General features: G+C 44.2%; 1 protein-coding gene across 5 annotated transcripts; it reads left to right on the top strand.

The window, feature by feature from the left end:
• Positions 1-742: 742 nt before the first annotated feature.
• IFITM10 (interferon induced transmembrane protein 10) lies at positions 743-26,888 on the top strand. Of its 5 annotated transcripts, none has more exons than XM_083455173.1 (3): positions 743-1,195; positions 2,938-3,370; positions 25,803-26,888. In XM_083455173.1, exons 2-3 carry the CDS (start codon positions 3,158-3,160, stop codon positions 25,950-25,952), a joined length of 363 nt encoding a protein of 120 aa, XP_083311299.1. In that variant the 5' UTR covers positions 743-1,195; positions 2,938-3,157; the 3' UTR covers positions 25,953-26,888. The 5 variants fall into 5 exon arrangements, with proteins under 5 accessions (XP_083311299.1, XP_083311298.1, XP_083311300.1 ...); XM_083455172.1 differs by lacking the exon at positions 743-1,195 and adding an exon at positions 1,376-1,613; XM_083455174.1 differs by lacking the exon at positions 743-1,195 and adding an exon at positions 1,656-1,900.
• Positions 26,889-27,286: the final 398 nt, after the last annotated feature.

The following is a 27,286-nucleotide window of genomic DNA, read 5'->3' as shown; positions in this document are numbered from 1 at the left end:
CTGCCCTCTGACACAACCAATGTGGCTCCGATAGACTTATCCGCAAATGGAGTACAAAGAATCTGTTGGAACAGTGAAAATCAGTCAAAATACTCTATCATGGATCTGTTAAAATATATAGAAAGGTCAAACTGAAAGTGGCGTACTTCAGAGAATAAAGGGGTTCTTATAGGAAACACATTTTACAGAATTACTCTGGATAGAAATCCCAGTCTGAAAAGAGCAAACCAATAGAAGGACGACAGTACATTATCTGACCAAAACCTTGACAAGAAGTGCAAGAATTCAGGAAAGTACCAGAAACAGAGGCTGTTAAAAAAGAAAAAGAAAAAAACAGGAATGACTGGCACTACCCTCAGACTGTTTGGATATAAAAAGTGATGCTTTTGTTTTATTTTATTTTTAAAGAAACCCAGAATGGAGCTAGCAAAAGTTACTCCTGCTTTTTGTTTACATTTAACCCAGACTATTAGTTTCAGTTCAAAATATGATGAACTTTTCATGCTAGTAATTGTTAGCAATATATGTATTCTCCTATACAGTATTCTCTCCAGTTGGGATTTCGGCTGGGTTTGCTTCGTGTTGGGCGGGTACGGAGAGTGCGCCACCCTCAAATCCACTGAGGCCTCAACTTTTTTGTTCTCGTTTAGCCGTAACTCTTTGACCTCCCCCATCTTTCCACCAGAAACGAGCTCCAGCTCCCATTGTCCCTTCTCTTGCCAGACTTCTCTCTTGGTTCCCCAGCTCTGTGGGCCAGCGGGGCGCTTCTGACACGACTGTACAGATACGTGTGTCCGCCGCCCGCGCAGGCGACAGTCGATCTTTATCCAATTTCGATCTCTTCCCCATGACTGGAGCGCACAGAGCGCCCCTTGCCCCTCGGCGCTCGCGTCAGCAGGGCAACACCCTCCTCCCCACAGGAGACTGAAGAAGGGGACGGGGCGGGGGTGGCCAGGAGTCCCTCAGTGCTGCTGGCCACGCACCTCCATGTTGGACGGCGTGCCCGTGTCTGCATGCGCGTCGGTCACCGAGGCCCGGGCCGGGCCTGCTGCCTGAGGGACTTTCTGCACGCCTCGGACACAAGTGGCCCCTCAGCTTCCCCGCTGCTTCTGAAACACCGCTGTGGACCAACTGGACGGCATTCAACTGGCGATGCCTGCGCCTGGACGCGGGGGGCGGCCCGCGTTTCCACAAGGTAGGTGGGAGTTGAGTGGGTTTGAGATTTGATTATTATTATTATTATTGGGCTCCCGTGTAGAAGGTCGCCGCGTGCGCGCCCGCGTGCCCGCGAATACACACACACACACACCCCGCGCGCTTGGGGCCAGAAGGGCGGCAGCAGGGGAGGAGAGCGCGCGAGCGCACACCAACGAGCGCGCCTGGCCGAGGTGAAGTGGAGCTGGGCAGCCTCAAGGCTCTAATGAGCGTGTGCGCGCGCCTTGCCCTGATTGGGAATTGAGGGGAGAGAGATGCCGCTTGACCTCTTCCCCGCTCCCCTCCCCTGCTGTCCCCGCTCCCCTCTCCCCTCCTCCACCAACTCCAGTTGTGGGAAAAGAAGAAGAGCCGGAGGCAGTGCTGAGCTGGAGACGCAGCAACTCCCCGAGTCCCTCCTTGTGAGTAGTCTCGCCTCCTCCTCCTCTGTTCCGGAGATGGATGGATGGATGGATGGATGGGCGGCTAGATGGGCAGGCAGGCAAGCAAGCAAGCAAGCGTGGGGCTAACAGCAGGCTGCTTTTCCCAATTGGAAAGCGTGTGGGATAGGGAGGGAGGGAGAGAGGGGGGGTTCTTTCAGGCTGACACCCCCTGCTCCTCCTCTTCTTCTCCACCCCCCCTTTCTCCTCCTCTTCCCACAGCCACCCCTGACCGCGCGACATTGTCCAAACGGGAAAACTGCTGACAGGTGAAAGGGGGGTGGGAGGGAAAGTCAATTACATCAGGAATCCAGCAAAGATGAGGACTCAGCAAAATCGAGAGAGAGAGACCAAAAGACAGACAAGGCAGGGCTGATCTGTCGCAGCTGTGCAGCCTCTTCCCGCGACAGACTCGCTTTCCTCGCCCGCCCGGCTCCCAGCACCCGGCTTCGATCCTGGCACGGGACAGGAGAGCTCGGATGACGAGATGGACGGAGGGGAGGAGGAGAAGGGTCGCCGCGGGAGGGAGGGGGGAGGCAGCGAGGGGGACGCCGGCAGCGGATCGGTTTGGGGAACTGCCTGCTAGTCGCAGCCCAGGCTCCTCTCTTTGGAATTCTTTCTCTTTTTTTTTAAAAAAAATATCCATCCTCATCCTCATTGATAGTGTCTAGGAAGCTGATGCTGAGTTGAGTGCGTGAGGAGGGGCAAGAGAGAGGGAATGACAGAGAGGAGTTGTTGTTGTCAGACAATACCGCAAAGGACTTTGGCAGGGATCAACAGAAGACAGTGGGGAATGGGGTTGGGGGGGAGAAGAAGAAGAAGAAGAAAGAGAGAGAGAGAGGGAGAAAGCAGGAGACGGATGGGTCAAGCTCCCCTGCCTTTCCCGGGGTGTTGATGAACTCTGGGGCTGCTCTGTGTGGGAGGCGAGGGAGGGGAAGCCGAGCAGACTGCGGGAGGGAGCTGGGACACCCAGCTGCAGGGAGACCAGGAACTGTTACACTGCTGCATACATTAATGACTGCTCAGTGTGCCGGAGAAATACTCCTTGGCGGTTGGTACATGTGTGTAAACAGTCTTCTCTCTCTTCCCTCCCTGCCTCGATATGCTGTCCTCCCTCTCCTCTGCTCCTCTTTTCCTCCCCAATTGTGTACTGCCCTATCCTCTGCCTTAATCCTCTTCTTCCCCCTCTTCTTCTTCTTCCCTTCTGATTCCTGCATCCTTGCACTCTCTGTTTTTCTCCCACCTCTTTCTCCTTTCTGATCCTCCTTGCCTGCCTGCCTGCCTCCTTCCTCCCCGTCTTTCTCAGGGGATCACACTTTGCCGGGATATAGTTGTGTAAACTGGGGGCTGCCACCACGGAGAGACCACAGGAACCCCCCTTGGGCCCTCCATGTCCCTTTGACGGGGCCTTTTGGACTCGAAGACCCCCCCACGCCCCCCAGCAGGGGTGCTTTGCTTGCATCTCCAAGACGCCCCCTGCACAGCAAGGATCGCCGGTCCTGTCTCCTTCTTCTGCCGTTTGCCTCATGGAGAACAAGAGCTGCAAAGGGGACAGCCTGCGGCCACCTGTCCAATGCAAACACTCTGTAGAGAAGAAGACGATGACTAACCCCACCACGGTGATTGAAATCTACCCAGACACCACCGAGGTGAATGATTACTATCTCTGGTCCATCTTCAACTTTGTATACCTCAATTTCTGCTGTCTGGGATTCATTGCCTTGGCATATTCTCTGAAAGTAAGTACCGATCTCAGCCCTTTTTAGTGAGGCTCTCTGGGGCCATAGCTGGAGAAAGTCTGTGCCCCTCCACCTGGGCTCGTTATAGTGAAGCTGATTTACTGCAGCTCTCCGATGAGAACTGCTCTTTCTTGCATGTTATCAGGCGTAATGTGTTGGGTTCAGGAGAAGAACTTTCCCTCTAGGGGGGCATGAATATTTTGGTTTGTGGGGCACAAATGTTTTGGCTGTGGAGCATGAATATTTTGGTTTGTGAATGGCACCCAACAGAATAAAGAAAAGGAGCATTCTAATAACCTGCAGGCATTCTTATGTGAAAATAATACAGGAATCTGGATGGGATGGGTAAGATGAGAAGAATCTGCCATTATAGATCTGAATTGGCTTTGGCTGTTGCTGAAGATTTGTGATTATCTCTCTTCCGATTTCATGGTTAATAAGGCTGGCAAATGAGTTTTACAACTGGCAGACAAAGAGCTAGCCAGGGGGAGAAATGTAATTAAAAGTGTTTTGGTGAGTTAGGAATTCTTTCGTGCCATCGCCATCCCTACCATCACCATCCATCATTGTGTCATTTTCTACATTACTTGTAATGTCCTTCATAAATAGTATTGGATTATTCTTTACAACAGTCCTATGAGGTAGGTTATTAATATCCCTCCTTTTTTTGTAGAAGATAATCTGAGATTGAGAAATTGTGGCTTTCTCTGGCTTTCCAGTGAATCTATGACTGACTAGGGATTTTAACTCAGTGCTAACAGGACTGTACTAACACTCATATTCCATGAAGCATTATCCATTCATGCAGGACTTTTTAAACTTGAATACAGCTTTTACTGAATTGTTTCCCAGTTTAACAGGCTAGAATATTTTGGCACAGCTAGGTTTTAGAATGTTTGCCCATCATGAAAGCTAGGAATGTGGTTTGGATTCTTCAAGTAGAAGTTCTCCAAGTAGATGCATACTTGAATTTGTTGCATCACTGTTTTGTGAACATCTGGAGTCCAACTGATGTAGAAGCATGTAATAATACTGTTGCCTGCAGTGGAGGGACGGTGAATATTTCTGCAAGCTGAGAATGTGGCTTAGTTTCAGCAAAGAGTAATCTTTGAAAACAATATTTTAAGAGCTCCACGGAAGAATGCTTCATAAGAATCTAATCAGAATCAGCGGGAGTCCTTTTTACGAACTTGTGGCATTGGCATCTGACCCTTAGTGAGAAGCCTTTTTGTTTTGGGGATCTGATTGGCTCTCGATGGAAAGGAATCGCTTGATGAATGCAGCAGCTGCAAACCGGAAGACCTGAGAAACCCTTGGGAAGCAGCCTTAAGCACAGATGAATCGCTTGTCAGCTTCTTACTCTGCTCTTCGGGGGACCTCTAGGTCTCTTATAACCCCTGCTGCGTTAGGCCAGCTTCTTCCTTTGGCAAGTGGGAGCAAGAAGGGGGTGAAAGAAACAGCTGCTGTTCTGCTGCTGTTTAGAATACCCAGGCGAGGAGGAGGAAAGCAACTCATGCTTCACTCTCCCTTGGGCCTTGTAAATTACAAGGTCAGCAATGGAGACCTTCTAGGAGAGCAAGATTGCTGGCTGGAGTGGTGGAAGACAGAGGGGATGGTACATGTCATATGGGCAAGGAAGGTGGCTCTAGAAATGGGAGCTTTGATTTAAAAATAAAAAAGGGAAATCAGCAAACATGCAGGAGATGATGCACTCAGGCAATTGAGTTAAAGGGAACCTACAGCCAGTTAAAAGGCTGTAAAAGCCTTTTGGCTTGCTTGGTCAAAACAGGAATGGAGATGGCAGGGGTGGGAGATGAAATTCTGGCCATGTAGCTTCTCTAGCTTGTGTAACCTTTTCTAAGGTAACACTACCCTCTGAGCACACCAGACCTGCTGTAATTATTCCTCATAACTGCAGGGTGAATATGAGCCAGCTGGGCTCCAGGATTTCACTGCTCGGTGCAGCCAACAAGCAAATTGCGATCATCTATCAAGGAAGAATGGATGGCGACTTCCCCTTTTACATATGGGGGGGAATAGCTATCTGGATGTGGGGATAAAGAAGGCCCAGGGGCTGTTGTGTAGCCTCTAATATATCTGAGGTCCAGAGGGGAATATAACGGATGTGTTTTGGCAGACAGCATTTACACTATTCAGAGGGATTTCATCACAGAAATAGATCAATTAATTGCATATAACTCCAGCGACCGTGAATTCCACAAGAGAGCAATAGGGTTGTTTCCAAGCTAGCTGCACCCTCAGTCTCTTTGGTATTACAAGCTGGCCACCAAATACCTGGCTTTGCTTCAACAAACTCTTGTGTCCCCCCCCCCCCCCCGAAAAAATATATTATTTGGGGGCTGAATAACTTGCCTCCTTTGCTTGTGTTATTGTATTTCTCCATTTCACTACATGTGAAATAGGGTTGCAGATGCCTCCCTCAGTCTCATGAAAGAGATTTTGGGAGGTCGGATGCAGTTAATGGGCTGTTGTGTGCCAACAGCTCTACAAGGGCTTAGCAATTTTTTGGCAGGCGGCTCAAAAGTTATATGGATCACCCCACCCCCACCCCTTCAAAACATGGCTTCAAAACTTTGAGAGCAGAGTCTCCTTTAGAAATGGGAAGAAGGTCATTCTGCTCACAAAGTCCCCCTTGTTGCAAGTTTAATCCTCAAGCTGTAGGGTGGGTTGCAGGGGTTTTTTGGTACCGTTATCTGCCTTCCTCACAAGCGTCTTTCAAGATGGGAAAGAATGTCAGAGCAAACAGGCCGTGGATGTTCTGTGTTAACTTTGGGCAAAGGCAAGACAATGTAGCACAACAGGCCGGCCTTCTGTGTATCTCAGTGTAGCATTTGTAGGGGGGGGGATCACATTTCAAGCTCTCATTGTAAACGAGAAAAGTTTGAAAAATGTGCAGATCAGAATGCACTACAATTTTTGTAGCCATGGGAGTAGAGAGGTGAAGATTGAATTTGACCTCAGTTTTGTGTGCCAAGCTTCTGGGCCATACTCAGACTTCCTTCAAAGCTGCTAGGCTCTTATTCTCTATCCTTCCTTCAATCATCATGGCTCAAGCCTTAGTTTCTTCCTTGTCCTGTACTGCCATGGCTCTTATCAAAGTATCCCATGTTCTGTTGAAACCCAAATTGCATATATCTTACTAATTTTCAAACAATAGAGCATATCCCCACAGGTGGCATCTTGGTTTTTCACTTTCTAGCTCTTGTGTATTTGACCTTCTCATTCCTCATTGTACCTTATTTAGTCCTCATTGGTTTTCTGCCCACCCAGCATGTTTGGTTCACTGCTTCAGGAGTAATCTGCCTGCAAACAGGACTAACGTGCCAGGGCCATCAGAGGGTCAGCTGACCATACCTGGAGCAAAAGGAATGTTCTCTGCTCCAAGGTGCCCAATGTCAGTTGCTGAGGTTGGAAGCTGAAGCCTGAAGTGCAGCACACAGAGGATACTTTGTTTACCAGGCAAGAGTCAACTAAGTCCAAGCTCCCATTGTTTATGCCAGACCTGGCCATTCCCAGATGTGTCATACTGCTCACTACTTCCAGGGGCTGATGTTGCAGATCACCACTCTCTTCCTTGATCTGAGGTCTGAGCGCACACAGTTGCAGCCACCTGACCAAGCCAGGCTGCAGGTAGAGACCAGGCCAGGTGATAAGGTGGGGAATCAGGCCCTGGGGTCCCTGACACAGCACTGATAAATGGTCCTCCTATGGATTTTGGTAAAACTTCTGCTTTTAAGCAAACTTCCAAGTGAGCAAGAACAGGGAAAATACAGCACTAAATAAGAACAAGCAGTATGAATGATAGGGAGAGTGGTATAAAGTATGCCGGGCATTAGTTATGCGTGAGGTTCCTCAGTGACAATCTTTGCAGCAAATTCTTATTGCTGGCAGTCTACCATATTAGCAATACATGCTGCTTTTTTTTTTTTTTTAAAGGATCAGAATCCATGGGGTGCTTCTGAAGAGGTTGCAGAAGAGTGTGTGCTACCCTGGTTGTCTATGTTTCCTTCCCTTTCCCCCAATTTCTGAGTGCCAGCCCAAACAAAATTATTGTACAACAGCATTCAAGGGAAAGGGGGAAGCCACTGAGAATGCCTCTTCATGTGCCCTTGGAGCATGGATAGTAGTGAGATGGCAGCATGCGGCAGCTTCTGAAGCACCTGTTGCCTATTTTTTATATGGCACCATTGCTAGGAAACCTGACCTTCACTTGTCACAGTGATATTAAAGAGCTGAACTTTGACAAATCTTCACACCCTTGCCCCAAAGGACAAGAAAAATGAGGAAAATCCTGAGATTAGATTGATTAAGAGGAGAGGAATCAGAGGTACAGCTGGCACCTTCAGTAGACAGCTCTTGTAGGATGCTGCAGATGCATCTCTTGCCTTGGCCTTTGAAACCTGAGATGTGTGTTGTTGGGTGGCATTAATAACAATAATACAATGGAATAATACAATGCTGTGCATGACTATCAGCACAGGGAGAGGTTCAGCAGAGGGCACTTTGCAGCTGACCACCTTAAACCTAGAGCTCACTGTGCCCTAGGTGGCATCTTGTGTTTATGCAATGGGTTGGAGACAAAGAACAGAGAACTTGCCTGTGGAGGGCAAAGGGTCAGGGTTTGGGTTTTGACAGAAATGTTGAAAAAGGTTTCTAAGGGAGAAACCCAGAAATGGGGTTATAGTGGAGATGAGTTTCTTATTCTCTCATTATGTGTTTTGTTGGAAAAGAAAGTATGGACATTTCCAAAAAAGACTAGTTCTGGAACTCATCTGTGTGAATGTAATGCCAGGCATATGATCTATAAGCCTTCGTTCTAAGTATTTTGTGGGGCAGGGGGCTGCCGATATGCTACAGCTGTTCACTGGCAAAGGAAATGCATTGTGCTCATGGTTAGAGGCAGTTTCCTTTGCAAATTCTGGGACAGCCCAAACACATTTTAGGTTTTATTGGGATGGCTGTTCTGTGCCCAAGAGAAATGTGTGTGTGTGTGCAGTTCCCTCACCTCATGGGAAGAAGAGGCCTCGGGAGAGCACGTAGTTTGAAGGGAAGAGAACACACATAGGCAAAGTTAAGATGGCCCATGGGATTTTGGGGTTAAAAAAACCCCTCTCGCACACACCCTGCCTTAAAGTCACAATAGTCTTGGCACCAACAGAAGGGGCTAGGCAGCAAGAGGAATTTGGAGACTGTGAGCCACGAAACCCAAGAAGTGGCAAGGAACCTGAGGTGGAGATGCAGAATTTTAGGTATGGTGGTGAATCATGCCATTATTTATTAAGATTTTTCATTATTAATAACAATAAATAATAATGAATGAAGAAGAATTAGAAATAAAATTAGAACAACTTAGAAGTCATTTGAAGTGTTAACATAGCTATCAAGAAGAAAATAGGCTTATTAAATTGAATGATACATCCCTAACTCAAATTCTCTACACAATTTCTCTACACAAAAGTGTGTCTTTTCAGCAGTTGCTCCACAGGCATGGTGATTCTCTCCCCAAATAGGTTTTTAAATCTTTTTTCTTGCCAGTTTTTCTAGAGGAAAGTAAAGGCCTTTTTTTTTATAAGCCCCCTAAGCATTTTGGGAATAGGGTGTTTGACTGCCTGTTGTTTGACACTGCTGCCTGTTGTTTGACACTGCTGCTTTTGTAGTTAATCTGCTGGTACTCATTGTTTTAAGTTATTTTGCTGCTAGCTTCTTTTTGCAGTTCTTCTGCTTGTGGTTTATTGCTAATTTTATGTTGTATTTGGTATGTTTTTATTATTACCTAATTAACAGGAAAAAACAAGGTAGATAGATGATGATTGTTGTGACGACAGTGACAACGGCATTAATGATAAACTATTTTAACTAATTAAAAAGGTGGGACTTGAGTCTGATGCACACTTGAGAGGTTGCAAAACCTGCACCATGCACTGGGATGAGCAGTTTTTGAGGTAAGGCGGGGTAGGGGGCTCCGTGTTTGCATACTTTCTCCCATAGAAGTCAGTGGCAGCTATTGACTTTTATGTGGAAGAAAAGAAACAAATTATGGTCAATAAAACTGGGGTCAGGTGCCATAGAATCCACTCTTGAAAGCAGAGAGTGAAGGTAACGGTGGAACTTAATAGAACTGTTGCCCAGCCTCTCTACAGTGCATCTCTGTGCAGCAATTATTACATATGGCCTTTTGTTATAAATCTGTATACATCTATGTCCCTTGAGAGATAGCTCAGCCGGTAGAGCATGAGACTCTTAATCACAGGGTCATGGGTTCAAGCCCCACATTGGGCGAAAGATTCCTGTGTTTCCAACTCTGCAATTCTATGATGATTCGATGATCTTTAAAAATGTCGGTATTCTCGAAACATTTGATTAGGGAAGTGTAAAAGTACTTTTCATTTCTGTTATTTTCAGAATGGTATAATACATCTTAAATTGAGTTGGTAGTCATTGGGTTGGTTTGCATTTGATGCCAAATCATGGTCTGGCTACCTTCAGGTTGCACACTCCTTCTGATTCTCCCCCCACCCAGGCTCCTCTCATCTGTACCAATTTCCCCCACCCCTGGATCCAACTGGGCTGACTGTGGTTAATCCGCAAGTCAGAATTAGAAACTTCAGGTGTCATCAGTGCTGCAGATGGGATGATTGTAGATACTTTAAGTGTATCTGCAGCGCCCCCACCCCCAAGAATTACTGCTGCTTTTTGCAGATCATGAGCTGCGAAATTGGAGACGCCATTTTGGTTCCAGACCTAGTGAGACATACATTTGGATAAACAATAGTGTTCCATTAAAGCAGACATGTCAATTAGAAGTCCTAAGAGGTGGTAGTAAAAATAGTGAAGGGTAACTTATTACTCTGTGTAGACAAGCATTAAATGAGCCTTGAGCCCAATTCAATCATCTCTGGAGCCTGTTATATTTCACAAAGTTTTCTGCTTTGTGTTATGGCTAGGTGCTTTAGAAACAATTATTTTGTTTTGCTGATGTATCCTTTTAAGGATAATTGCATACAAGATTTAAAAGACCTTTGACAGAAGTTGGGAATCCTCTGATAATATTGCCAAATTAAATAGGCTGGATTCAACTTGCTAGTGGAAACCTGTGCAGGAACTTCTGCTATGGCAATGGGGCTTTCCTGCCCTTGAGCCCACTCCCCAATTAGCTCTGGGACATCTTGGAGAGAAGAAAAGGCTAAGGAGTAAACCCTACACAAATTTGGAGTGGAGTCCCTAGGACGGTTGCCTTGTACGCCTCCTTCTGGCAACTCCTGCAGCCAAGCTGGTGCCAAATGTATTGCTCTGCTTTCCTTTGGGTCACATCACCGAGGCCGGGACAGCCCAGCACCTCCATACACACTGCTCAGGCTTGTGCCGCAGGAAGGACCCCAGTGCTTCTAACACAGCAAAAACAATGCAGGAGGCAGCATTTACCAGTCTCTGCAGCTACAGCAGGCATTGTGATTCTCCACTGGTTTGACGTCACCCCTGGAGGTGCACTCCATTGTCAACTGGTGTGTCTCAGTGGGAGCTAAGATGACCAAGGAAGGCATAGGTGATGGGCAGAAATTACTTAGTCTTCTTCCTCCAACTATGGCAAGAAGAGAAGTGATTAAACTAGTGTCTGTGAAAAATAAAATAAAATTATGAGACTTAAAGTTTTGAGCCAGGCAGATCAGAAGACAGAAAATTGAACTGGAGATCTGTAACATCTCAGGATGCAGCCTGTTCCACTGAAGCTGATGTGAGACAGATGAATGTTGAGTGTCTGTTGGAGTTGTTAAGCAGAACTCTTCCATCTATGCTCACCGTGTATAGCTGAAAATAAATACAAACATTACAAAATGTCTTAAGCCCCAGCGACTTCATGCCAAAGAAACACAAACCTGGGTAACTGCTTGCACCTGAAATTTCGCATCGCTCAGAGAACTGGGACATTGGGGCAAGTGCAGCAATTTAATCTGAAGTCAATGAAAAAGTTGCATGCTGAATACACAGTGCAAATAATGTATTGGCAATTTGTTCATCTTTAAATTTAGATGCCTGGTTAATTAAAGGAATAAGTCTGTACATTGAAACAGGCAGCAAAGGGTTGACGTTGGGTTAGAAAGGAAAGTTTTCTTTAGAAGATTCTTGTAGCATAGGTCTTGGAATAGCTTGTTTTCATCCTTCACCCCAATTTATTTATTGTTTTAATAAAATGGACTCTTGTGCACCATAACAGTAGTTTGAAGAATGCTTTCATCTATGGGCAAAGAGTTAAGCCAGATATTCTGAAATCTACAGCCCAATAACTACAAATGTCAGCATGAGCTAGACTTGTTCATTTAGGAGAGTGAGAAAATCCTTAACAGGTGTCTTGGATGATGTGTAGTTTTCCGATTCTTACAGTCCTTATAACCTCTCATTTCCTCAGGTTTATAATCTAGGCTTTGAAGAAGAGCTAGCCAGTCAAAAGCTCCATAAAAATTTCATGCAGAAGATGCAGAAGTGCTTAGTGCAGGCTTCAGTAAAGATGGAAGGTTGAAGGAGGTACTCCATACTTTGCAGGATCAGAGCCATGCTTACTGCATGTAAATGTCATTTGGATGTAAACCTTAGTGGTAAAATAAATGTTTGGAATCCTCCAGAGGGATATAGATAGAAGTCTGTTTACCAAAAGTACTCAGAATCTATAGCTCCCATTGACTCTTTCAGAACAGAGCAATTCTAAAGATCCAAGAAAATGGCTAAAATTAAGGAAAGAGAAACAAGCTGATCATTAAGGTAGTGTTGATGTCTGCCAGTCCATGGAACCACTGGTGTTTGTTATAACAGAGAAATAAATGAAATAACCTGCCTTGTGCACTGATAAGAGCAATATAAGGAATGTCAGCAGGAACATGTGGTGGGCTAGACAGTTTCTGTATCTTCATAGCTCTCACTGCCAGAAGGGACTATTATGGTCAATTATTTTGACCTTCTGCATGGCACAGGTCAGAAGATTTTCTGTCAGTAATTCCTGCAGCAAGCCCATAGGGCTCTTCTCTCTCTTACAGCTCTGATTTTATAGTAGGGAAGAGATGGAGAGAAATGGAAAAAATGCAAGCACAACATTTTTCAAAGGCACAGAAAGAGAGTGACAAAGGAGGCAGTGCCCATTGCATTTGTGGCTTATGCACAGGGGTCTGTGGAATAGATAGAGGCAGAGTGTATAGCAAAATGAGCACTTTGGTGAGTGATGAACGTGTTTCAGATTTCTGCTCCATCCTTTTCTCTCATGGAGGGCAGCCTGAAAAACTAAAGTAAGTGACTATTTATATATTGTTGGAATGTATCCACTCCCTCCTTTTCTACTGTGCTAGAGTACAGTTTTTCAAAGTCTTGCAATGCTCCCACTGCCCTAATCCTATTCAGGCACTTGCTTCCTATGCTAAATCAACATGTGATGTGAGAGAATGGGGATAAAGTGCACCAACTCTGTCCTGCGGTAGTTATTGGCAGCACTGTGCCCCTATCACTGTCATCACTGTGATGTACCAGGAAGGGTGAGGAGCAAGGTAGTAATGAGTTCAGCATGGTGCAAGCACACTAACAGCAGCACCAGATAGATTCCATAAGTGCATACGCATGATGCCCATCTCAAAGCCACCTTACTCCTTCCCTTCATGAAATACCACAGTGACAGCAGTGATCAGGGGTCAGGCAAGCATCTCTACCTTGCCCTGATGACTACCACTGCTGCCCTGGTCACCCTCCAGAAGCTGGAAGGTGATTGTCTGCAACAGGGAGCCTGCTGTGCTCATGTAAGTGCCGCACACAATGTTAAACCCTGACAGTCCCCTTCTGACTCATAGAGGATGGTGGGGATGGGGACAGGGAAAGCAGAGTTCAATGAATGCCTAAATATGGATCCTGACTGTGCATAATACTCGCTGGACTTGCTTGCAGATTAAGTTGCAATAGATAGTAAGTTAAATGGTGACTGAGGTGTGCACTGTTTGCATTGAAATGCCCTTAGGCATCCTAATGATAAGACAGGATGAGAAGTGCAGAATGGATACTTAGCTAAATTGCCCCCTAGCTGTTAAGCATTTCATAAATCAAAGCCAGCCGCCTGAATTGTGTCTGGGATCCCATAGAGAAACAGTGCAAGTTCTCACTGGTGTAATATGCTCCTGCTGCCTAGTTTCATCAAGGGATGGCTTCGCTCTGCAGCAGTTAGCGCTCTCTGACGATTATCAAGGGCAGCCGTGTGCTGAGTGTACTACATTGTACCGTGACAAAGAGAAGGTATGGACCATGTCACCAGATCTATATCCAGCTTTCTTACCAGGTGGACCTGGTGAAAAGCATGTCTGACCACTGCTATAGGTTAACCCTCCAGACTGAGCAACAGGCCTAGGAGCACCCCAGCACTACAGCCTTGAATGACAATATGAAATCTTCACTACTGTCTCTTTTTCCCCTCCATGGGGGCGGGGGGAAGCTTGCATACTTCTTGACCAGTAGAAGGTTATCTAAATCAAAAACAACAGCTACGACTACATCTTATTTTTTATCTTTTGGGAAACCTGACAGTGGTATTGAAAAGTGGAAGCATTGTCTCAATTTACTATAGACCATCCTAAGACTGATTTAACTAAACTTCAAGTGACAGCTTGTGTGTGGGAATCACTACAGATAACAGCTTTTCATTTCGTGTGATTTCATCTCAAGCACAATACGTTTCAATGACCACAGTTCAGATGAGATTAATCAAAAGTTGATTAAAGTGGAATAAAGTGATAAGAAACTGCATAAGTGGAGATCAAGTGCTGTGCATGGCTATTTACTTGACACAGCCCCTGGTGCTGTGTAAGCTCGGGCAATGTATATTAATTGAGAAGTAGTTTACTCCAGGCAGTACTCAGACCACAACAGCAATTTCTGTGAAGAACTTTGGCCTACTAACATCACTGGGGCTACATGTTTGCTCAAGCAAAATTAATTGGGGCCTCAGTTGCGAATACAACTAGAGGCTGTCTCTTGAAGAAGAAGAAACCTGTTTTGTGTTAACGTAAGTTCAGAGTATTGTAGCTGAGAGGTAGCCAACATGCCGAAGGCTATAAGATCCCCAGAGTTTGCTCTTGGAACTTTAAATAATTTATGAACTTAAAATAAATTTTAAAAAAATAAAATGATGTTGAATAGCTAAAATATTGCCTTAAATAGGCTCTAAAGTACAGGACATTAAGTTCAACAGGTTCCTAAGACCCCAGTGCTGGGAGCTGCCTTTGCATCAGCACAGCAGCAACATATGGGATGAGGTTTAAGAGTGCCGGGGCCAGAGAAATGTTATATGATGGCAGCCTTTACCTTCATATCCTGAGCAGCTCCAGGCTGGATTTTTGTCCTAAACCTGCAGTTTTATAAGATTTTTGGATGGGGTGGTGGTGGTATGTGGTACAAAAGCACAGAGGTCCCCTGTTGTTTTTCAACACTAAGAGGTTAGATATATTTTTAAAGCCCCAATCCTGGATTTTTAGGAAGAAGGTTCTTACTTAGCTTTCTCCCAAAGTGATATAATTCCATGTAATGTGATGCTGATGGTCATGCATTTCAGCTTTCAGTGAAAGTGTTTTGCTGATGGTCGGGATCTGCCTCCTGAAGACCAGAAAGTAGTCTCCCCCCCCCCCCGGTCTGCTTGAGTTGCAGCTCTATGGGAGGGTATTGGTGGAGCATGGAGTACTGCTTTTCCCTGCAGTATTTGTTTTGCCTTGCCTGTGCAAGCCATATGAAGCTGCTTGCTTAAACATGCACCTTTCTTCATGCATCTGGTTCTGACTGCATGATGGTAGATAATTTCGTCGGTTACATAGTTTGAGATATATGGGACAGTTGGGTTCTCCTATGGGTTTTTTGGTTGCTTCTACTATTATAGTCCATTCAGGGCCAAAGTAAACTTGACATTAAATTCATTAAATTTCAAGTGCAAATAATAGCTTCAGAGCAGAGAGATTTTCTTTACGACTGCAAGAAAGAACGAGATGGTTCAGTTCCTCCTCACTGCCTGCTACAATCTTGATAATAAGGTTTAGGGAAGCTTTTAATGTTTGATGTATTTCAGTATTTTAATACACCACCTCCCAGTAATGATCCACATGGTAATTTGCAGCACACACAACTTGCCACATAAATTGGCAGAATGGAGAGCAATTTAAAACAGCCCCCATGTCTCAGCCCCCAGCAGGGACTGGGGTCTGAGTGCTATGCCTTATGCCATTGGGATCTCAGAAGAATCCTCAAGTGATCCAATGCAAGGACCAGAGGCATTGACCAGGCAAATCACAAACTCCTTGATCTAACTAACAGTCCTGCAATTACCCTATCATTTTGACCTCTAATGCCGCTGTCCATGGTAGTGGCTGCAAATCTTTTGACTCTGATCAGCCCTGATCGCCAACACTCTTCAGGGACAATCACAAAAATCAAGGAGTCAGTGTGGGTACCATGTAGCAGGAAAATGCACAGAACTTTGTGAAATATAAGCCCCCTGCATGCCTACAAAAACCCCACGGGTCCCAAACTGGAAGAAAATTAGGAGAAAGGGCTGAGGAGTCTATCATCAGCTGATGGGCAGAGATATAAGTCACAATGGGCCTTGAAATCAGAGACTGGTAGTTGGAGGGTAATGAATTATGAGAGCAAGCCAAGAGAGGATTTTGAAAGAGTAAACGAGTAAGCGGTCTACATGGATTCATCTTGAAGAGCAGGAGAGACAAATGAGTTTTAACACATAATTTCTGGGTATATTTCAGAAAAGAGGGAAGTTTGGTTATTTGCACAGCAAGCTAGCATTTAGAACACTAATTGCAACAGAGCTCTAAGATCTATTCTGTGTACAGGGGGGAAGCTATTTCCACCTGGTGTTTCTTATGTTGGTGAATTTCAGTAAATACATATGTGGCTATTGCCATGCCTTTAATAAACAGAAGCAATGGTGTATTCCTACCATTTCAGACTAGTACTCTGTGTAACACAGACCTAGCCTGTGGCATTCATTTGCACAGTATGTAGCAATGAGGACAACTACAGATAACGTTAAAAGTGCATTGGGTGAATTTATGGAGTATAAGCCCTACCAGTAGTTTCTAAGCTAACACTGAAAGCAGAAGCTCCACATTTAGAGGTAGTTCACTTCTGATCAACAGATGAGAGATAAATGGAGATGACTATCTTTATCATGTCCTGCTTGTGAGCTTTGCATAGGTATCTTGAGCAATCACCCTTGAAGACAAAATGCTGGAAAATAGTCTTGTCCTGATCCAGCAAGGTCATTCTTGTGTGTTTTCTACCCTTTCCCTACCTGCATGTATATGCAGATTGGAGTTCTAACACATTGTTTGTACAAGTCATGGAAACAGGGAGATATGGGGAGGGGCTTGGCTTGGCTTCTATAACATTTGTCTCTTCTTTTTCAGCAGACTAGTTTTAAACTTCCTTTTTGGCACTAAAGCATTGAACTGGAAGCAAGTGAGGCTCTCATACAGATGTGCCTTCACATTTTAAGTAGGATGTAAATTCATCAAATGAGATTTGATAGTTTTATTCTGCTTGCTGATCTCTTGAAAACCTCACACCAAAGGCTGCATAATGGAAACTGGATCCCCAGAGGTTTTACTTTAATTTATTTAATAAATGGCACCTTTTCAGAAAGCCTGGGTCTAGTTTTGAATTCTGTGCACTTTACCACAATCTCGTTACAAGCTCTGGGAAACATTTGGCCTTAGGAATCTGTGTCTCAGCTCTCCATTCCATTTTCATTGCCTTATTACAAGGACAAATATATTGGGGTTGTTGTTTTTTGAGGTTTGATAAGAGTTCACCCTTAGTAGCATAACATTATTTGAAGTCATTTTGGGAAAAGGGGTGATTAAAAGAAAACATGCGTCTGCACTACTCTGTGCAGCACCTGCAAATAATATGAGAGAGAGAGAGATCAGGGATCATAGGAATGCTTGTCTCCAAACAGCAACCATTGAAAGCAATGGTACTTAACTCTGAATAGACCCATGCAGGATTGCACTATCATTATCAAGTCAGGGTGGAAGCCTGGAATCTTGTGCAAATGTTGATTGCCATCTAATGGTTCTAGGTTGGACAGTCAATGATATCTCAAAGGCTTTAGTTTACATGCATTGCCACAGTCCACTTTCTTGCTGGGTTAGGGAGGTGGGAGTCTAATATTCAACTACCATATTGGCCCGAATATAAGCCGCACCCGAATATAAGCCGCACCCGAATATAAGCCGCTTCTTTAAAATTCAAGGGCAAAAAAGAAAAAAGTACAATACCCAAATATAAGCCACTCCCTTAAAATTCCGCAGGCACTCACACCCGTTCCGTTTTATTGTATGCCTGTTTCAGCAGCAATATCATAAAATCCAATTTAAGCCGCACTGTAACTTTTTACGGTCGGAATTTGAAAAAAAAAGTGAGACTTATATTCAGGCCAATACAGACAGTAATTGTGCAGCAGAGGTACTGACTACCTATTACCTTGAATTAGAGATGCTGTTTTTAATTTACAAAGTCCTTCATGACCTGGACCTGGTATATCTCAGATGATTTCTGCCCTTAGGAATCTCTTTACCTTTTAAGATCATCTACTGTAGGTGCCTCTTTATGAGAGCAGTAAGTGGGCCTACCTTCTTGGCAGTGGCCCCTTAATTCTGGATTACGCTGAGATCTGCCACTCTGCATCCCTGCTAGGGTGTTGCATGAGAGTTTTGTTTATTTGTTTGTTTAGGCAGACTTTTCCCAGATATGATTTTTACTTGTGTTGAGTTCGCTAATATTGTGTGTGTGCTTTGACGTATTGATTGGTTATGACTGTTGTTTTAATCATTTTCATGGTTATTTATATTGTTTGATAACAATTTGAATGTGGTGAGATAAGGATGGAGATTGGGTGGGTGTATAATTTCATTTGCATGGAACAAACCCTTGGTTTGTGCTGCATTTATGTCTGGGTGGATAGGGTTATATCAGGTAGACAGAGTCAGTGGACAGAAGTAGTTCACTAGAGATAATTGAGAATCTGTCAGCAGCCTGCCCTGTGCCCAGTTGTGGCAGCTATTCTACTAGTAAATGCTGCAGAAACATTATGTGTGCATAACTCTCGGGACAGGATGTCTACACTGTGCCAGGAAAACCATGAATCTTCCTGGTGAGAGCACAATGCCAAGATCTCCTTTATCGATCCTTATGCAACAGCAGCTAACAGAGAGGGAAAGAACAGCAACACAAGGCTAAATGAGAACAGGAAAAAAAGATAGTTGCACCTTGAGAAATGCTGCTGACCAGGAGTTCTGCATAATAAAAGGCACAGCTGTGAATCTATTAACCCCCACATAATCACAAACCGGCACATCACCAGAACCACATGGAAACCGGGGGGGATTTTCCTAAATGCCTAGAATGCCACTTAATAGCAAGATGTGCATGATTAAAAATGCATTCTCTCAATATATATTTACCCCCCCCCCCAAAAAAAAAACAACCACAAAATGATCATAACAATAGTATGAAGACAGGACATCCTGGAGTGGCCAAAGGTTAAAGAAGCTTCAAAGAGGGAATTTTACAAGGGCAGCTTTTCTCATCGCTGCAGGACCACCTGCACTTCCAGGAATTCCCTTTTCTATCCAAGCAGCTATTAAACTCACAGGAGCCTCTTCCTCCTTTGAATCTGGTCCCCTGAGGCTGTCATTTGCAACACCTGTCTGGTGCCTGGAAGGAAGCATAGATTAGCATGCATGAGGCCATGGCTAGTTAAATAGGAATCACAAGAGGTAGCAGTGTAATAGCAATAGTGCAGTGCTCTGGTTCCGTGTCAGACAAAACTCAGCAGCAGATGCTGGTGCCAGAATTGTACTCCTAATATTCTTGGGGGTTGGGGAAGAAAAGAGGATGAGAGAGACCTGTGTGAACAGCTTTGCTGTGACAGGAGGCAGCATATAGTTCTTTAACATGGGTTGCCAGAAGGGCATGCAAAAGTACGCAAGGTATTGTCAGCTTGATTAAAGAGTGCCTGCTTTCTCTGTTATAATCCCTGCTGATACCCTGCACTATTTCACCTAAAAGCATTCAGTGTGGTAGATAATCCATATTAATCTTCAAAACAATAGGAAGTGGGGAAAGGGAGCAATGTGAGAAAAGTGGGGGAAAGGAGGACAGGAGGGAATGACAAAGATACAGATCAAAAGGAGGGAGAAAGTTCATTCTGGTGCTCCTGGGAGATGTACATTCCTAGAACACTTTCATTTAAATGCTCCTAATTATCATGAGCATCTGCAAGTCCTAAATGAGCTGCTCTTTTCATTTGTTCTTTTCAGTTATTTCATCAAAAGTGTTGTACCCCTACAGCTCCTAGAGGCTTGTGCTGAGATTTTGTCTGCATTTCACTGCAAAAATCAAGCTGGCTACAGTTCTGGAATAGCTTCAGGCCTGGCCCCCACCCACTGCCTTGACATAGCAGTCTGACAACAGAGAAGCAGACGTTAAAGGAAAGGTATAGATAGAGAATGTGGGAGAAAGAAGAACAGCAATAGGAAGAAGAGGTGTAGAAGATTCAGACAGAGAATGAGACAAAGGACCTTTTCACACAATGGGTGGCAGCAATCGTAGGTTTGCCACAAAGTATAAACTGGATGGTAAGCTGCAACTAGTTCTGGATTTCAGAATCTCTATGACACATATGTTTCCAAACACACATATACATTTTTAGATGCACATTTTTAAAGGGTTTTTTTTAGATCTAAAAGAATAAATAAAGTGCAAAGAAGCACACAGTGCTAGAGTGTATTAACCAGACAGAGGCAACTCTGTGCAAACATCTTCACTACGCATGCAAATCCATTATTCAAATGATGGCTTGAATAGGTAGAATAGCCATCACAAACGGAACACCACAGACAGAGCTTTTATTTTACCTGAATCATAATACTTTTCAATGGAAGGAAATTAGCATGTTCACCTGGAAATCATGTAGATCCCCTCCAGACTAGTGTGTATGTGTGTGGGTGTGTTTGTGGGTGTATTCTGCAACCTATCAGTGATGCAATAGCAGTCTATTAAAGGTAAAGGTAAAGGGACCCCTGACCATTAGGTCCAGTCGTGACCGACTCTGGGGTTGCGGCACTCATCTCGCTTTATTGGCCGAGGGAGCCGGCGTACAGCTTCTGTGTCATGTGGCCAGCATGACTAAGTCACTTCTGGCGAACCAGAGCAGCGCACGGAAACGCCGTTTACCTTCCCACCTGAGCGGTACCTATTTATCTACTTGCTTTCAAACTGCTAGGTTGGCAGGAGCTGGGACTGAGCAATGGAAGCTCACCCTGTCGTGGGGATTCAAACCGCCAACCTTCTGATCAGCAGTCCTAGGTTCTGTGGTTTAACCCAAAGCTTCCCCCGCGTCCCTTAGTCTATTAGTCTAGCAGTCTATTAGTGGTGGATTTATACTGCATCACTCACACATTGTTCCATTTTATTAGTTGATGTGTGATGCATCCCCAGTGTTACCACATCATTGTCATCTGGAGGGGGCACAAAAGTGGGACCAAAAATCCTTGGGACTTTGTAGTATGAAAAGTTTGGGGGTTTAAGCAGAAAAACTGTGGGACATGCACCAGTTGGAAGCAATGGCGTACGTTTGACTCAAAACTTTTATGGTACTGAAAGCAAGGTCACAGATAACTGCCCCAGTGCCAACCTGAACACAAATCATGATGGATGTGCAACGAAAAGGACACCTGGAGGGGCCCTCAGTGATGGTGTAGTCATGATTTTAGGATTGGGTGTGGATGTGGGAAGTCCAGGTTCAAACCAGCACTCAGTTATGAAGCTCTTTTTGGTAGCCTTGGCCAAGTGCCTACCTTGGCCTCACAATCTCACCTATCTCAGTTTTTGAGGAGGAACAGATGTTGTTTGGAGCTCCTTGGGGAAAGGGGCAGGATACAAATGTAACTAATAATAATTGACACTAATGCTAGCTAATACATTATTTAGGGTGTTTAAAAACGTTTTTGCAGAGATGGCTGCCGCTACTGTATAGCGGCTGTGAGCTATGCACAAGAGATCTGTCTTCACCGCAAACCTAAAAGGATTTAAACTCTTAGGAATTGCCCCCCAATGAATTGATTTATAACTCACCAAATGTAGGATACGATGCCATGCATTATGCTGCTATGGTTCTCCAGCAGAATTCTCACCACAATTATAATTCCCAGAGCACTTTGTGCGAAGTCATATGATGCCCCCCCCATGGAGCTTCCCCACCCCCCAGACATGATGCTACATTGGAAGGGGGAGAGGATTTGCTGCCCTCCAAAAAAAAATTGGGGCTCTACCTCCTACCAGCCTCAGCCACTCAGGGATGAAAGCAGTGGTGGTCTGACGCCATCTTGAAGGCCACAGGTTCCCCACTTCTGCTTTGGGGATAAGTAAAAGTTATGTGCTGTTTGTATTTGTGCAACAAGTACTAGTCAACAGGTGGATCTTTCCCCATTATTTTTATCTCCATGGCAAGAAAACTTGACCTGTTGATGCAAGATTGCTTTGAGACTCTTGAAAGGATGCTTGTCAAAGGTGGTGAATCTAAGGAAGACTATGGGCCAAAGCTAGAGGCAGATGAAATGACTGGGTTTCCACAATACAATTTCGTTAAATAAACCCATCCAAAGCAATGTAGTGGGACCATCTTTGAAGTTGTTTCCAGTGAGTTGTAGTAGTGTTTGCTTTACACTGGGGAGACCCACCCACAGCCACAGAGTTTATTAGGTGGCCTTGAATCAGTCGTTGTGGCTCAGTCTAACCTACCTCACAGGGTTGTTGTGAATGTAAAAAGTAGGAGCTATGTATGCTGCTGCAAGCTGTTCGGAGGAAGGGCAGGGTAAATAATAAATAATCATTGATGTCTTGGTGATTAGAACCAAATTCATGTAGCCTCTTCAATAAAAGAATATGATGACAGTTCGGGATAGAAGGGCTTGCATTTGTAAAATCTCTGTGACTCTGTTGAAGTTTATCTGCAAACAAACAAAATCCCTTCACTTCTGCAGTCTTGGTCACTGTAAATACATTTTGCAAGAAAATGAGTCACTGCAAGTAGAATAAACTAAATAATGAAAACAAATGATATGCTATTATTCTTAATATATTCAGAATACATACATATTCTGATTGTCAATTTTCAAAATTTAATGCAGAAACGGAAATATACAGCCCCACCTGCAGTGATACCACTGTCCACACCATATACTTAAAGCATATGATTTTCCAAAAGAATCCCAGAAATGTGTGCAGCAAACACACATCTGGATCCCCAACGAGGAGATACTGAGAAAGAGCACTGGGTGGGGAAAGGGTTAAACATCCATCTATTTCTCTGCTGAAAGCCAATCCTTTCTGGAGCTGCTTTTTTTCTTAAAAGAAGTTGATTTAGGGAGTTAATATATGCATTTGCATAACAGGCAGTTTCTCCCTACCACCTTTTACAGTTCAGTCAACATTAGCAATTTCCTTCAATAGCAACTGTGCCAGCAAGCAGGCAGCAGGCAGAGTCTGTGATAAGCAAGGAGTGTATTTGTAAAAGAAAGGCCTTGCAAGGGGAGCAAAATGGAAGGTCCCATGTATTTAGAATGCACGGGATGTTGCTGCATGGCCTGAAATAAGCTGCAGGCTTTGGAAATTGGCAGGCTGAATATTTGAACTTGTGGCTTTTGTTATTGCCATCACTTCATTGAGCAATGTCAAGTTCACAAGGCAGTAAACACTCAGGGATTTATAAAGGAAATCACTTTTAAAAATGACTTGCATGAATTCATGGAAGATTTCTGGAGACACTTGGTCAATTAAAACGTTTAGCTCTTTCTAGGCAGCTCTGCTGCACTACAGCTTGGTAGGTTTGCCATACATAGTTCACCACTGACACCTGGTGTTTAGCTTGGTTCATTGCAAGTGGCTTCAGTTTCTTACTGCAATCTTATGACCTGATGCGAGTCAGTAAGGCAGAGGTACCTAATGTAGTGTCTTCTATATGTTGAAGGCTCTAACCATCAACAGTCCAGGTTGATGGGAGTTGTAGACCACAACATCTGAAGGGCATCACATGGCCTTCCCTGTGCACTAAAGCAGTAACTCACTGCAGTATGAATTAGCCATGTTCATGTGTTGCAGCAAAAGCAATAGTCTTGTGGCCCCTGAATGACTAACACAGTTACTATGGCATAAGCTTTCGTGGACCAGAGTCCACTTCACTATATACACTTGTAAATAATGAGATCTAATGGCAACGAAGTGCCAATAGTACACTCTGTGAAAATTCAACTGAAGCTTAAAATTGTATGCAAAATAAACCCAGTGACTATTCACAACAGCAGTAATTGGTGATACCTTAATTATTGTTAAATTAATTAATGTCTGTAGCGGGACAAGAACCCATAGTCTCTACTTATGCTCAGAACTGATATAATCAAACTTCTTATTCAGTTCTAATTCAGTAGTTTCATACCGGCGTCTTCTTTTAAACTTGCTGTGTAATTGAGTTTCAGGTCAGTCTCTATGCAATGATGATGATGATGATCATCATCACATATCTGACATCAGGAATGGCAACGTTCAGAAACTCGTGAGAGAACATTTCAGTCTCCCAGGACTCTCTCCTAATGCTGACTTGAACATTGCTATTCTCCAACAAAGGAAGGATGATTAGGTTATCACAAATTACCACTGTTGTAACTGACTCCATTGTTTTTTGTGCATACATTTAAACTTTAATTGTACTGTCACAAGCTGCACGTTTGGCATTTCATGGTCATGGGACTCCATGGGTCCCCCCCCCATCCTTCCTCTACACCAGTGGTTCTCAAAGGTGTGGCAGGAGAGGGGGGTAAGTGTGGTGGGAAGATTCAAGGACAAAGAAACATTTCAGGGTAGTATAGTGTCAAAACATTTTTAAAAATATTTGCAGGAAATGGATAGGTATCGTTTCAAAATGAGAGCAGGAGCATCAAGTGATACTGAGAACAATCCTGGTTGTGTTTTCCAATCTATTTCTTATGAGTAAAAAAAAAGAAAAATCAGTGTAGCACAAGCAATTTTTTATTCTGTAAGTGTGGCCCAGAGAAAAAAGTTTGAGAGACACTGCTCTACAACCATGTGTATACAGACCCACTGACAAATCAAAGAAATGCGCCTGATGAAGGGTACTCTAATAACCCATGAAAGTACTATAGCAGAATAACTTTAGCATATAGAATGTAACTATAGTCACGTCAAGCTTGAGCCATATGTCTACAGCTTCTGCACACCTGAAAGAATTGCTTAGTGACACTGCTTTTGGATTCTCTCTGTAGAGGCCACCTTCTCTCAATCACCTATTCCAGAATACAGAGGCACCTGCAGGGCTGCTCCAGAGCATGCTGCTTTACTTTTGCAATGTTACTGGTACTATTCTGTAGTAATGAAACCTGAAGTCTAGCTGCAGTGGCTATAGGTTAAACTGCATGGGATCTGCATAAGACCTCCATTAGCCTAACCCTATTAATATTAATATACTTACAGCTTCTTGCTGCAGTGGAATCCTCTGCCAGATTTCACTAGGAGGGATGGGACGTACACACACATATACAATTGACTACTGACAGCTCCCATAAATACCCATGATCCAGTTGAAATAGGAGTGCATGACAGGGTTACCACCCCTACTCTGAACTGTATATTGCCCTTTCCATAACGTGCTTTGCTCAGAAGGAGCATTGGAAATTAACCTGGCTGCAGTCACAAAGGAAGCACGTAATGGTGCTGAACCTGGTGAAGTCTTAACTTAGAAGGCCATAGATTTTTGCCATTAGCTGTTAAAGATATGAAATGTCTTAACTATGCACAAATTGTTTCCTCCAGTGCATGACACACAGCCCATGTCAACAGTTAATGCCCCAGTCATCTCCACTCCATCTTCCCCTCCCCATTATTTGCATCTCAAATTTTGCAACCAATGGACATAGTTTCCTCCAGGAAGCAGCTATACACATAATGCTATACTGCTCTGTGCTCGCAAGGAAAAGCCAATTAGCACCTACCTGTCATATCCACCCCCACCCCACCCCGCTGCTGACTCACCTGCTCCCATCATCACATTTGCAGTGCTATTGTTCACCCTGCTGGAAGAAGTATATCAGTAGTACTGTTCCGATCCTTTAAAGGTAAAGGAGATAGTTAGGAGTCCCAGGCAGAGGAAATAAATGCATATGATGCGGTAGGAACAAATACTAGATGTTTCCTCTCACATTCTTTGAAGCACCAGAAATCACTGGGCAGGCTGTGGCTCTTGCTGTAGCCCGATTACTTGGCTTCCATTTTGGACATGTCGCCCAATGGTTGTTGTTGTTCTTTTTTCCAGGTTCGGGATAAAAAACTCCTCAATGACCTGAATGGTGCTGTCGAAGACGCCAAGACTGCCCGTCTTTTTAACATTACCAGCTCGGCACTGGCCACTTTCTGCATCATCCTTGTCTTCATCTTTCTGCGATACCCACTCACCAACTACTAGACCGTGGTCAGTAGTTGCTGCCCAAATTCCTGTGCCAGAAGCCGCCATTGAGTTTCTAACAGAAGGGACGCAAACAAATAAGACGACACCCATGCAACTCCCTCCGAATGGCAAACGCCACCCCAAACAGATCGAAGAAACAATCAGGACTCCCCTTGACACTCCTCTGTCCCCCCCCCCCGCCCCCCAAATAGCCTGACTGGTATGTGAACTTACGTAGCAGAGAGTTTTACTTTTACATTTTGTACACAAAGTATTTATTTTCATGATAAAGAAATAGGATTTGATGGTGAGATGGAAACGACACGGCTTAATCGGAGGGGACGGCGGACTGCGGTGGAGGAGAAACGGAAGGAGTACACCAGTGATCCCAAGATGAAGGCAACATAACCGACCTGAGAGTGCTGAACTGAGAGGATGGGGCAGATTGCCCTGTTAGGCATGGTGAAATGCAGACCTCTTTCGGGATATACCCCTAAGTCTGTACACAGTTTCAGAAGCTCAAGAGAGAGAATGGAATAATTAAAAAAAAAAAAAAAGCTTGCTGCTAAGAGTTAGGCATGGCCTTTGCAGAACATATCAGTTGCATTCAGACTGCTTCCAAGTTCTTTCCCTCTCCGCTCCCCACTCTGTGTCCCCCAACACACACACACACCTTTGCCGTCTACATTTTTACCTGTTTTCATATTTATTTGATTGAAGCCCATAATAGCTTGCAAAAATGTTTATAAATCAGGAAATTTGGGTTCTAGACAGGTTACACTAGCCTCTCCTGACGAATCCTGGAGCCTTCCAGGGTAAATCCCAGAGGGGAGGGAAAAAGTAATGGTCCTCTTTGGAACCTCATGGAAACACTGAGAATGTAGACAACTTATGGAAAATTTGCATAGATCCTGTATCTCTGTCAACTTTCAATAAAAATACCTCTAACCATCAGACACTGTATACTACAGGTTGCATGTTTCTGCCTCATAATGCCATCCACAGCAGGAGAAAGCTGGGCTTTGTTGACCAATTTAAAGATGGTAGGATTTCATTTAATATAGCTTTTGAAACAAGCCGAACCATTCTTTTTAAATTTTACAATATCTAGGTCAGTGTCACAGTGCAAAAGTAAATATTTTTTCCCCAACTGCCCCAAGATAGCATTGCCATTCAGCAGTTTAGTAAGCCTACAAATAATTTGTATTGTTCACTTGATAAATACTTTCATTCCACAGGGGCCGGGGGCTGGAGTACTCTAATGGGCAACAGAATTCGCCTCTTTCCCCATAGTGGAATTGTGTCCTTCCACCAAACTAGCTTCAATAGGGCACTTAAAGAGAAATACAAAA

The sequence above is a fragment of the Podarcis tiliguerta genome (genome assembly GCF_965153285.1).
Source record: "Podarcis tiliguerta genome assembly, chromosome: 1".
Classification (NCBI taxonomy): domain Eukaryota; kingdom Metazoa; phylum Chordata; class Lepidosauria; order Squamata; family Lacertidae; genus Podarcis; species Podarcis tiliguerta.
Note: the sequence above shows the minus strand (reverse complement) of the source record. Positions and strands in the feature narration are given on the sequence as shown.

Excerpts from the sequence above, each read along its gene's own strand:
- IFITM10 (XM_083455173.1), top strand. The coding sequence starts at position 3,158 with ATGGAGAACAAGAGCTGCAAAGGGGACAGCCTGCGGCCACCTGTCCAA. Across the intron at positions 3,371-25,802 it reads CCTTGGCATATTCTCTGAAA|GTTCGGGATAAAAAACTCCT; the intron begins GTAAGTACCGAT and ends TCTTTTTTCCAG.